Here is a 12,541-nt window from a genome sequence, read left to right on the forward strand (position 1 = left end):
TTGTCATTTTTTCCCCTCCATTCCGCCGATGAAACTTAAATTCCGGAATGTTTTTTTTGTATCGCAGACGCCGGAGCAGCCAAGGATCAACATACGAACTTGTGGATTCGGAAGCCCAGTGGCGAGAGATTCAAGAACGCCAGGGGCTGCAGCAAAGCCAGACGGCCACCGTCCGTCCGGCCGCTTCCAGCACTCCCGTTCAACAGCAACCCGTCCAACAGGCGACGGTCCGCAAGGCGACGACGAACGCGGTGAACGTTTCGTCGTCGAGCGCCAACGATTCGCTGCTGGATCAATCGCAAAGCGATTTGACCACAGTCGAGACGAATTCGCAGGTGTCCTCCTCGCGCCATCGCCACCACCGCAAACACAATCACAGGCATCATCACAAGCACAGGTCAGAAGACGATCCATTGGCCAACCAGAAATGTTTAATCTGAATACAATTCTACGTTTCTTTCTTCGGTTCGACTAATAGGTCTCACTCTCGCCATTCCGAGAAGAGTGTCAAGCCCTCGTTGCCCAGTGAGATCATGCCGCATCTCCAGTTCCAGCTGGTAGATCCTCCTGTCGGCTCCACATCGGACCAGCTGAGAGAGATTCCCTACCAGGTTGTGACCAGTCAGACGCAGCCCACTCCGTCTTCTGCTGTCCACCACACGGCGGACGACAGCAATGACCACAAGAGTAAAGTGGCCGACAACCGGAAGCGACACCACTTGCATCCGGCAACGTAAGTTGTTTTTCTTGGCTCACATTTTGTTTTAATTTTTGCCTCCGCCAGGCGGCGGGACAGTTTTTCCCTCCTCAAGAAAAAGTAAATTTGTCGATTGAGAGCAGTCAATTTGGACTTGATTAACCCGATACTCGAGTCTAGGCAATCCGCGCAGTTGTATCCTTAATGAGACGACGTGATTAAGAACCTGATTAGCTTGTTTGGTCAAAAGTCATCGACCTTGTCGATCTTTTTGGACTTGCGCGCGCATTTTTCGGAAAATCGATATACAGGCAAAAGAAATGGCAATCATTTACTTGAAGGCCGGCATTGTACGATGTTTTTCGTGTTCATCCCCATATGCGGCCACTTTGATGATGGGAAAGTTGGGAGGAGGTAAAATTCTTGGCGTCTTCTGGTGAAAGATTTGCAGGGCCCATATTTAGAGCGGCTCCACCGCGATAGACGCGCAGCACGGATCGTAATGATGTTAATGTATAACAGCGCAGAAATGGCTTCAAAGTACGCGAGCGAATTTACGGCGAGTAGTGGGAATGAACGACATGGATACGACCAATGTCCGATGATTCAGGAGGGAAAAATCCCAAGCCAAGACCTTAACCTATTGAAAAACACAATGTCTATGTTTTATTTAGAGTCTGACAAGTTGACCTGAGGGTTTCCTATTAGTTAATTCACTTGACTAGTCATTTAGAGCTCTCTGAACTCTCCAAATTGATTTTCACGAAGAGAATAGAAAGTAGAGTGGTCGGGGCTGGGAAAACGGGAAATGCTAATGTTTCATTGGGTAAATGACGTGGGAGGTGACCGAGTCCATCGTCTGCAGATGATTCAATCGGAGAAACTTTCCAATCCAAGTGTTGATCCATTATTCATTCGCATTTAATGTATTCAAGTACATTACAACGTGTTCTCGCCCATGTGGCAATCCATTTGAATTGAATTTTTTGTTTTTTTCCCGTACGATTCCAGGTACCCGGAGGAGAGGAAGATCATATCGGTGGATAATGACAGCCCACCGCCACCTTACTCTCCGCCGCAGAATGTGGACGCGCTGGCGCAGTCCCTCGGCTCGTTGAGCATTCCACCTGCCAGTCGATCACGTGGAAGACTTGACATTAACACCAATAATTCATCTCTTACTCACTCTCGACCGGCTCGAACGGCGCCCACTTCCAATCCGCCTCCACCTCCTATCGCGGCCAGGTAAAAACAAAAAAAAATGTGATCGACGGAACTTCTCTATATGGTTCTGCTCTCCTCCAACGGAAGAAATCAAATTCGGCAACTCGTAAAAAAAACAAAATTCAGAATTTCTATCGATTCTCTATCTTGATGGCCACTGTTTGATTGCATTCCCATTTTGGCCCGTTCTCTCTCTACCTCGATTGGAATTTTATTTTGTCTAAGGCATTCGAGCTGTTTGATTACGAAATGATGATGGAACTTTGGCAATAATCTTATTTATTCGAACAATGTCCCGTTTCTGGTATATAGGCCTCCTCCAGCTCCCATACCGGGACCCAAGCCCAATAAACCGGCGAGGCCACAGGGTGATTTCTCATCGATTCAATCTTCGTCGTCATCGTCTTCATACTCTCCTCAGTACTCGATGGCCAGCGCTCCATCTGCCCATCACCCGGGAAACAATGCGGTGGCCAACGGTTACCACTACACACAACCCGGCACCGCAGCGGGTCACGCTCCACTACAGCCCCAGTATGGCAACAGCAATAACAGCATCAACCACCACAACAACATGCAGTATCATCATCAGGAGAATCGGCGAGCCACAACTCTGCCTCCACCGCTACTGCCGCCGCCTCCGCCGGCCAGCAATTCTTCGGCTTCGTCGTCGTCTTCGGCTTTTAACGGGTTTCATTATCCGTTTGCTCCGCAGGCCAACGCACCGGCACCCATCAGCCCACATCACGTGGGCCTACCGTTGACTGGATTTTCGATTAATAACCATTCAATCCCCTCGTAAGTGGCATGACTTACGGCTTTGGCATCTAATAACCATTTGTCTGACACGTTTGATTGCATTTTCGCCAACAGTCCTCAGGTTCCGACTGGGTTGAATCATCAGCAACAGGCCGCGAAGAATTCTTCTGGGGCCCCGCTGGCCCTGCCGCGTTTGAGCGTGCCCACCATTCCGGCTCCATCCATCCACAACAGCAGCAGCAGCAACAACGGCATTCACCCAATGGAGAAACAGAATAAGTCGTTGATGCCGATGTCTCCGCTTGCCAACGGTGTTACGGTAACCAACCAGTTGCAATCGAACCTTGGCGACATGCTCTCGCGCCAGACAATTCAGACGAAATATGTCACACGACCGCAGACTCCAGTCACACCCCAGACTTTTGCGATCAACCCTCCTACTTCTCTCCCTTATTATCCTGGGCAATACCACCAACGCTTATCCCAGCCTCAGTGTCAGACCATGACTTTACCAGGCCGGGGCAACCGGTCTGGCAACAACACGCGCACTAATATTCAACATTGTGTGATGGACGGCAAGTTCGCTATTCAACCTACGCCGACATTTGCTTTCCCTGACCATAATCCTCAATCTGCCAACTGGCACGCAAGCCTACCTCGTCTGGTCCGACACCTCCCAGCTGCAGCTCAACAGGTAAGGCTTTTTCAATGATTTACAATGTTCTATTCCACGTAAAGCATTACGGTAAAAGGTGGCTTTTGTTTTAATTTGACCCATTGTCACTGGCTTTTATCATTTGATCGGAAACCCCTTAGCTAAAGAATGTGTGGCATTAATGTCGACGAAATAAGAGCCAGTGATAAAGGTGTGCTTGGTTGGTTAATTGTTGTTATGGATGCCTTACTACAATGCTTGGTGCGGCTTGTGTAATTGGTTCAGTGTTTAACGTGTTTTTATTTTCTACTGTTGGAAGGCAACCACTGTAGTGCAATTTGATTTACGGAATGTTTTTTTTTCTTTGTATTTGTGTGTGTCTGTGTGTTGGGTTATTCGTTGCTTTGGCCTTGGTGTGCGGGATGCTAAATCAGAATGGGAACTCGGCCATTGGTTATCAATCGACTTTACCTCCGGAAAATGAGTTGAATAAAAATCGACGAGCCTCCAGCCTCGAACTGATCCTCTCGCCCATGAGAGAGAGCACTCTACAGCGCAAGTAAGTTATGAACATGAATGACTTGACTCTCTTTGTCGACTATTGGCATGCACTCTATGCTGCTGCATGGAACTACAGACTTACTGCCGTCTATCTTCTGCAAAACGAACGAGGGAGACTGATGTGTTTTGCGCACGAGAGCATGGCTTCGAGGAAATGAGATCGAGCTCGGTGGATTGAAATTTCGTGTCCTTATGTATTCGTTTCGTTTGAACAGGAAACGCGCGACGTAAACTTCAACACAGCAATTATCGACGAACTGAGGACATTCTTGTGAACGGCCATCTACCCACAAAACTACACTTTTTTTAAAATTGACAGTATTAAATGGTTTTACATAATACACTGTACATGTTTCGTTGTCAGATTTTACCATATTCAATCTTTCGTTAAGTGAAACAATCAATATAATTTTGTTTCTTTTCGATTACGCATTTTAGAAACGGCTTGTCGTGTAATTACATATTATGTCACTATACTCATGAAAACGGTTACAAATACACAACATGACAAAACCGTTCTTTTTCAGGACATATTGTGCATTCCTTAACTATTTTACTAATACGCCCACTGAGAACACTTATAGAGGAATTGCTAAAACTTGTATTAATGATAGAAGCACTAGTGTACTTGTATTAATGATAGAAGCACTAGTGTACTCAACTTTACCATTCTGAACTTTCAAAGAAAATCGGCCAGGAAAATTCTCGATTTTTTCCAAATTTTGGATTTCTTTAGAAACAGATAGAATTTTGAAGTAATCTTTATTAATAATTAAGTTTTAAAGCTTTCAAAAAATTTCAAATGGTTTGCGCAAGGTTTGGACGTGTTTTTTGAAACCGATTTTATTAACACTTTACATTTACATGAGGAGTTCGTTTGGAGGAAAGAAAGTTTATGAAATCCCCCACCAGGTGCCACTGCAGTTTAACAACAACAATGGCTGCCATTTCTCCACATCATGCTCCACATTGATTAGTGCTAAGTGTCACGTTTCGAGTATGAGATGAACATTTTTTAAAAAATGTTTGTTTTAGCAGATTAATTATTGTCAGTCTTCATAGTTCGTTTTCTTGTAGATTCTGTGAAAGTCGTGCTGGTATTGCGACCATATCTAAAGGGATTGTGGCCCAGTTAAAGCGTGGTTAAAGTGAGTACTATAACTGAACCCAGAGAAAAGAAGAAGAAGGTAATGCAAGTCCTCGTATGTCTTTTTACAAGTACTGTAGATCAAGAGTATTCTTTCTAAGAATAGTGTAATCCCACGTGAAAGGTGAATTGAATGATTCAAGCTGTTTCTCTTGCTAACAGTTGTAAAAGTAGTGAAGTAGTGAGTAATGCTGGTGATACTAGCATATTTAAAGTTAACTCGGTTCAAGTGAGTGCCAAGTGTTAACTCCACCTTAAGAAAAGAACACAAGTCATCATATATCTTCTTACATAATAGTTTTTCTTCCTTGTCAATTTAATACTTTGAATTTTTATTTCTTGACATCTAATATATTTCCACATGAAGAATAGCTATTAGTATTAATGTTTTATTTTTTAACAGCAAAATGTCTGTGTGAAAGGAGAATTTAATGATCCAGGTTGTTCTTCTATTAGCAGTTGACAGTTGTAAACAAAGTAAATAAGAGTTAGACAAATGCAAAATCTAACTGAAATTCCCTGCGTGTATGTTTTATTGTGAAGTATAAATCAATTCCTGTCATTGTCTTTCAGGTCATGATCAGAATTATTGAAAATATTCTGCCCAAGGAATGACGCCTTAAACGATGAAATTGCGGAGGCGATCTTCAACAGTATTGCGTAACAATATTGCGTAAGTATGCAGTTTTTTGGGTCATTTTAGTTCGTCTTGATTAGCTAGAGTTTTAGTTAGTCTCGATTAGCTAAAGCAGGGATCGTTTTCATTTGAGTTTTAAATTTTCAACATTTCTTGTTTGCAGCGCTAATTGGCTAAAGCATGCCTTTCACTTTCAGCTGTAGGAAACATAAGTTTAAGTTACTTTTACTTTAAACAATTCTAAAGAAATTAATTGGCAGCTAACTTAAGATAATGTTGTAGATAATTTATCGTAAATTTTCAGGCAACAAAGTTCACTTGTTAGATTTTGGATAATTGCGATAATTTGCTCTTTTTGTTTACTTCCGGTTTCTAAATTAGTTAATAGTTCTGTAAATATTCATTTGACACACAAAAGAACCAGATTTTCGTAATCTTCGTCAAATTTCAAAACATAGTTTTACTTGCTCATAGGGCTACTTTATTGTGGCAGAAACGCGTTGTTCATGTAACAGGGTGAATTTTTTCCTCTTTTGTTCATGCAGCATAAACGACACGCGAAAGGTTCCGGCGGTCATCAACTATTCAAGATGGTAGACATGCCAATGTAAAAGACAGGGTAAGGGTAGCTCCTGTAAATGTTATTCATTTATGTTAAATAGCTGCTAGTAGGATCTTATTGTTGATTTGCGGTTACAAAATCCATAGGCCTAGAGTTCAGGTATTGTCAATCAATCATTCGATTTGTGCTTTAGATTCTCCTAAATCAGTTGTGGAAATACGATTTTTTCCCCCGCTTCTCCTGGATGGTTATTTAGGATCATTTAAGTTCATTTTTGAGTTAGCGTTGTGAACGTAGCGGACGAACTCTGACAGTCTATCGAGCTTTAGCAATTTCGTCAAATTTCTTATTTTATTAATTTTATTCAACCGTTTTGTGAGAAGCTTCGATTTGTATTTTTTTTTTAAATTAATAATTTACCTTTTTTTTTAATCTCTATTTTGAGATTTTTTGCTCCGGTTGCAAGTGCAAGGGTCATGTGTTTGAAACTTAGATAAGGATGCAGTAGAATATTTTCAAAAAAGCCAATTGTTCAAACGGTTCGAAATTGAAGATTTATTCATTCACTGAATAAATGAGTCAAATGACTCAAATGTCAATTGGCATAAAGTGACTAAAGTTTAAGCCATTATCATTTATGATTTGATATTTATTTTGATATTGGTTTTTGTAGACCCATCCCCAGCAACGTCAACCTGCAGAAAAAAAAGCCCAAAAAGGCCAGTTTCTATGGCCTTCAGACTCGAAGATCGCGGAGATAATTACGTAAACTGGCATGGTTAGAGGTTGGGTGAGAATGGCACGTTTTTCAACATTATCAAGCAGGTAGAATAGCCGCAAGGGTAAGCTATTTGGTATTCATTTTGATATTTTGGTTTTTGTAGACCCATCCCCGGCAAAGTCACCTGCAGAAGGAAAGGCCAGTTTGCATTCCAATTGAAGGTCATGGAGATCATTACATAAAAGGTGTTATGCAGTGGTGTAGAGGTTGGGTGAGAAAGGGACGTTTTGCATCATTATCAAAAAGGTAAAAAAGCCGCAAGGCATAAGAGGAGGGGTGAGAAAAAGTCGTATAAAAGGCGAGAGAAAATTTGACAGGGATCAGTCGAGCGAGTATCTCCGACACGGCAACAGCTGCATTCTTCGTCGTAATATCAGTTCGTTATCATGGGTAATTTTGAGTCGGAAATCTATTCTATCTTTGTTGTTAGTTGTTCATACGACTAGTTACATTCGAAAAATAATTTCCAATTGTTTATTGCATAGTTAATTATGGTGTTGTGTTGCTGTTGGGTGTCGTATCGTTGATGTCGACCACGAGAGAAAATCTTACAGAAGGAAAGAGAAAGGGCAACAGAAGTCAATCGAGTGAGCATCTCCGACCCGGCAACAACTGCATTCTTCGTCGCATCATCAGGTCGCAATTACGGTAAATAAATATTCTGTATTTCTACATGGAATTTTGTATCAATTTCTATTTTTTCTATCTGATAATCTGTCCGTTATTTTTTGAATATTTCATATTGTCTGGTTAACTATGCCGTCGTGCTGCTATTGGATGTTGTATCGTCGATGGCTGGGTCGACCACTGGTGTACCGATGTCTCCTGGATAAGGCGGATACCAACCTGCAACGCCGCCGCCTTACTACACAACAATATACGTAACGACCAGTTACTACACCGAGGTTGCACAGTTTGGTTTACAGTTAAACCACCAAGGATCCAGATTATTACACCACAACTTGTGCTGCTCCTCGAGCTACACTACCAAAGCGCTAGAGTACTACACCGGGGCTCCTAAGTACTACACCACCAAGGCACCTAAGACTACGCAACTACGTATGCTGCCCCAACCTACGACACCGAGGCTTCAGCTTATTACACCACCAAAGCTGTCGAATACTACACAGGAGCGCCGAAGTACGATAGAAATCAGTCGAGTGAGTTTCTCCGACACCCATCACGGCAGCCCCGAAGTTTCGAATAAACTTCGCTTCAAACAGTGGAACGGCAATCAGTGAAGGTGAGCTCTTTATTATTGGAATTATGTGGAACATGTACTAATGACTTGTTTTCCTTCCTTGTCTGTTTTACGAACAAGAATTCTACTGCAATCGCGTCGAATTGAATAGCAACGATAACACATTCGTACGTGTACACCGTGTTAAACTTGACATGGTTGGTCGGAAAGCCAAACTTAACGATGGCGGTACCATCACCTACGACAAGTGCGTTATTGCCACAGGTAAACATTTTATTCCAAAAGAAATTCGTCTTTAAAAGTCTCAATGATTACACCTTTATGGAATGTTGAATAACTTTGATAATCTTCCTGCTCGATAGTATCTAAGAGTCTATTTAAACTGCTAGCAATTTATTTCTGTGAATTAGTTCTACGAATAGAATTAGTTCTACGAATTCCTCTAAAAATGGCCTTTATTTTCTTGTTAGGTGGTAAACGAAAATCTTTTCCAATCCCTGAGCGGTGCCCTTAAAGATGCCCACAAGCACGTAACGCTATTCCGCAACATCGATGGCGGTAACATAGGCCGAGTTCTCCCTAAATATTTGAGCCAATGGATAACCGAGCACGATCGAACGTCTGGTTGGTAAGAATCCTTGAACATTTTATTTCATATAAATTGTAATACTTGTGACTAAAACTTAACCAACATTGACTGCTCTGATGTTGTTGTTAGATAGTATATGAAGTTCTTGTTAAATTAGATTCTAATTATTGGGTATGGACTTTATTTTTTACTAGGCTGGAGATGTTGCGTCTGTTTGTGATATCAAATTGGGTCGTCGTCGTATGGAACATCATCACTTTGCTGTTGTATCAGGGCGATTGCTGGAGAGAAGAATACTGGCAACGAAACATGGATGAACAACTGCAGTGCACTGTCACCAAGTGCATTCTTCGTCGTATTATCAGTACGCAATCGGGTAAATATTCTGTTTCATGGAGTTTGCATCAATTTTGTTTTTATCTGTTAATGTACCATATTGAATATTAATGTTCAAATCAATTACCGCCTATTTGATTGTAGTGTCGTGCTGTTGCCGTTTGTCGTATCGTTGAAGGTTGGGTCGATCACTGGTGTACCCATGTCTCCTGGTTATGGCGGATACCAAAGCACCACGCCATCGCCTTGCTACCCAACGACAACATTCGCACCAACCGGCTACTACACTGAGGGCCACAATTACTACACCACCAAGGCTCCAGAGTATTACACCGCAACTAATGCTGTCCCAAGCTAAATCACCGAAGATCCTGAGTACTACGCCGAGGCTCCCAAGTATTACTCAGTTCCTAGCTACTACACCGAGGCTTCAACTTATTACACCACCAAAGCGGCTGAATACTACACCGAGCCGCCCAAGTACTTCACCACCAAGGCTCCAGAGTATTACACCACAACTTGTGCTTCCCCGAGCCGCTACACCGAAACCCCGAAGTATTACTCTGCCCCAAGCTACACAAATACAACTGAGGCGTCCAAGTATTACGCAGCCCCGACTTACTACACAGCGGCTGCTCCTTCGTACTACGTTGAATCGGAATACTACACCGAGGCTCCAGTTTACTACACCACAACCTACGCTACACCTAGCTACTACACCGAGGCCCTACACTACCAAGGCACCCGAGTATTATAAAACTACTTAAGCTGTTCCGACCAACTACACCGAACCTCCGAAGTATTACTCTATCGGTCTATCCAGATTTACTACACCACCAAGGCACCTGAATATTACACCACACCCTACGCTTCTCCAACTTATTACAGGGACGTTTCTAAATACTAGAGTCGAATTTTCAAATTTAATAATTATGTTCAGATTTGTCGGTAATATCTTAATAATAACTAGTCACTGGGAATTGTTGATCTTTAAAGAGAAATAAATTTTGTTTAACCTGGGTAATCATTTTGTACGACTTCTCTTGCCACCTAAAATCTGGAGATGACCTATAACTTATGTAAAACTTCAAAATTGTAAAAAATATACAAGTCGTGAACTAAACATTTTTTTATTATAAGTTATAAGACACAGCAAACAAAAACATTAAAAGGAATTGCTTTATTGTCCCACCTCCACCCACAATTCCACCACATTTTACAATCACATACATACATACACTTAAGTTAACCCGTTGGCTGCCACGCCATACAACCCGTAGGTTGTTCTCTACTACTCTACGCGCCACGTCTGAAGGATCCGTGACCAAAGTGGGACTTGCCATTGCTGACAAGTCCGGGCTGACACGGTGACAGGAGAATCCATCACCGTATCGACAAGGGGGAAGTCCCTATAGTGCATTGCCTTATCAGGCGCCTTGCGGCAAGTTTTGGGCTGGTGCGACTTTCCGACCCCGCGGCATGAAAACCACGAGACCGAACAGCGCACGCAGCCCGTGCTAAGGAGCTAGGGGAGGACAAAGGCGTGGCAGACAACGGGTTAACTAACACAAACACAAACATATTACTAACAACAAATGATGATCCGCGCTGACACTTTGGAGATACCGGCGACGTTATGGTGTCCATCTTCTCGAAATTTCCTCTGCATTACCTGAATAAAGAGAAAACAATTCTTATTTACTGACATGCCAATAAAAGTTACATAATACAGAAAGAAACCATAATCAGGTTTTTTAGCTCAAAGATTTAAATATGCAATTTTTTAAAGTTTAAATCAAGCTTGCAATGTTGAGAACTGTTAAGAGAACAAAGCTCACTTGCTAGTCTTTAAAAAAAATTCCGGAAGTATACCGGAAGTAACCACAGCGCCTCAACCATTGAGCTGTCGTCAAATTAAACCACATATTCGTGATCCCCATGAAATTTGGGGTCGATTAGGTGTGATTTAAACGAAATCCAAAATTTGGCCAAAATCGAGAATTTTCCTGAACTATAGTTCAGGAAAATTTTCGAAACCGGAAGTACGAATACGTAAAAAACATAACATGAACTTTACCACAAATTTGACGAGGATCACGAATATGTGGTTCTTTTGTGCGTCAGATCAATATTTACTAAACTACAGACAAAATGAGAAAACCGGAAGTAGAAAAAAAAACACATTTTTAAAAATCTAACAAGTGAGCTTTGTTGGGGGAATAGTTATCGTTAGTTATCACTAAATATTTCAACAAAATAACTGCCAATAAATGTTTAAAAAGATGTGCAAAGTAACTGAAACTGACTGTTTTGACAGCTGCAAATTTTCAAAAAGCCATCTAGCGTTAGAAAAAAGAAACTTCCAAGTAAAACTTTGTTTGCGCGCAAGAAGGGCCTGATTTTGGAATTATTACACAGACACAGAGTTTAACGCAACTATATTATTAGTAGATAATCTACGAAAGTAAGTCAATTGTCGGGTACCTGGGCATAATCCCGTGGTGAGAAACTGTAGGTGTGTATCAGCAAAGGGTAGCGACCACTGAAGTGTTCCAACTCGTCGGTGAAGTAAGACACTCGTCGGTGAAGTTGTAGCAGCAAAAGCAGTGAAGCTAGATGAGTGTACGACGGGAAGATAAGGATGGAGCAGAACGTTGCTGGATGTCCCTCTTCCTTCATGGACAAAGGTCAGCATTGGCTTAAGGATCTATTACGTGCTCTGTAAAAAAAAATGTATTGCATTAATGAATTGAAAATATAACAGTTAATAAAGCATTTCAATCTTTACCTATACTAAGAAGCACACTGAAGATTTTCATGTTAAAAACCGCAAAAATGGAACCACAGCAACCAACAGCTTACTCCTTAGGTGTAAATTTCCTGATGCTAACGAAAGTGTCATGAAGTATTGCAGTAGCGTGGTGATAGGTTATATTGATGCTTACCTTTATCATATGGGTGAATGGTGCTGAATTTAGTATGGCATTTGACGTGGTGTGGTTGGTGTGGTAGCTGTAATGGGGAAATACCTTGTCTCCACACATTTGTATTCCACGATATGTGAGCTTCACACATGAGTTTTAGGCTTTTGACAACATGATGGGTCTATTGGAGGGAAAGTGACTGAGCGCTAAGTCAGCTTTTTGGAATGACTGACAGTATGCATCTAAAATTTGAAGAAATAAGTTGGTACAGCATAAAAATAAGGAAATTAGGTCAAGATAAACCTACATATGATACGAAGTTCAATTTGGTACATGAAATCACAGGAATATAAGTATTAATTAGCATCCAATTGTTTCGCCCATTTTGCCTCTTTTCACGATGTAAAAACAACAAAGGCGACACTAGCGACATCTGGGCATGAGTTTTGAAGTTGGTTGCACAGTCGC

At 41.7% G+C, this 12,541-nt stretch overlaps 2 protein-coding genes and 1 long non-coding RNA gene across 7 annotated transcripts in view; all 3 read left to right on the forward strand.

The window, feature by feature from the left end:
* Positions 1-4,425, forward strand: part of LOC124188605 (band 4.1-like protein 4A) — a 40,374-nt gene extending 35,949 nt beyond the window's left edge. For 2 of the 4 annotated variants that reach the window (XM_046581346.1, XM_046581347.1), the window contains 7 exons: positions 68-397; positions 479-733; positions 1,709-1,942; positions 2,234-2,719; positions 2,795-3,374; positions 3,770-3,894; positions 4,112-4,425. In XM_046581346.1, coding sequence (XP_046437302.1) covers positions 68-397; positions 479-733; positions 1,709-1,942; positions 2,234-2,719; positions 2,795-3,374; positions 3,770-3,894; positions 4,112-4,127 — 2,026 coding nt within the window. In that variant the 3' untranslated portion in view covers positions 4,128-4,425. The remainder of the gene's footprint in view (positions 1-67; positions 398-478; positions 734-1,708; positions 1,943-2,233; positions 2,720-2,794; positions 3,375-3,769; positions 3,895-4,111) is intronic. The other 2 variants (XM_046581348.1, XM_046581349.1) reach the window with 2 other exon arrangements.
* A 124-nt stretch (positions 4,426-4,549) lies between these two features.
* LOC124204756 lies at positions 4,550-7,174 on the forward strand. Of its 2 annotated transcripts, XR_006879102.1 has the most exons (5): positions 4,550-5,083; positions 5,617-5,716; positions 6,226-6,299; positions 6,916-7,067; positions 7,127-7,174. It is a non-coding gene; the product is annotated as an uncharacterized LOC124204756 (long non-coding RNA). The 2 variants fall into 2 exon arrangements; XR_006879101.1 differs by lacking the exon at positions 6,226-6,299 and having other exon boundaries at positions 4,561-5,083.
* Positions 7,175-7,772: 598 nt separating this feature from the next.
* On the forward strand, positions 7,773-10,173 carry LOC124204728. The gene is made up of 5 exons (XM_046601863.1): positions 7,773-8,266; positions 8,345-8,488; positions 8,695-8,852; positions 9,008-9,189; positions 9,294-10,173. Exons 2-5 carry the CDS (start codon positions 8,447-8,449, stop codon positions 9,323-9,325), a joined length of 414 nt encoding a protein of 137 aa, XP_046457819.1. The 5' UTR covers positions 7,773-8,266; positions 8,345-8,446; the 3' UTR covers positions 9,326-10,173.
* Positions 10,174-12,541: the final 2,368 nt, after the last annotated feature.

The sequence above is a fragment of the Daphnia pulex genome, chromosome 2, assembly GCF_021134715.1.
Source record: "Daphnia pulex isolate KAP4 chromosome 2, ASM2113471v1".
NCBI classification, from domain to species: domain Eukaryota; kingdom Metazoa; phylum Arthropoda; class Branchiopoda; order Diplostraca; family Daphniidae; genus Daphnia; species Daphnia pulex.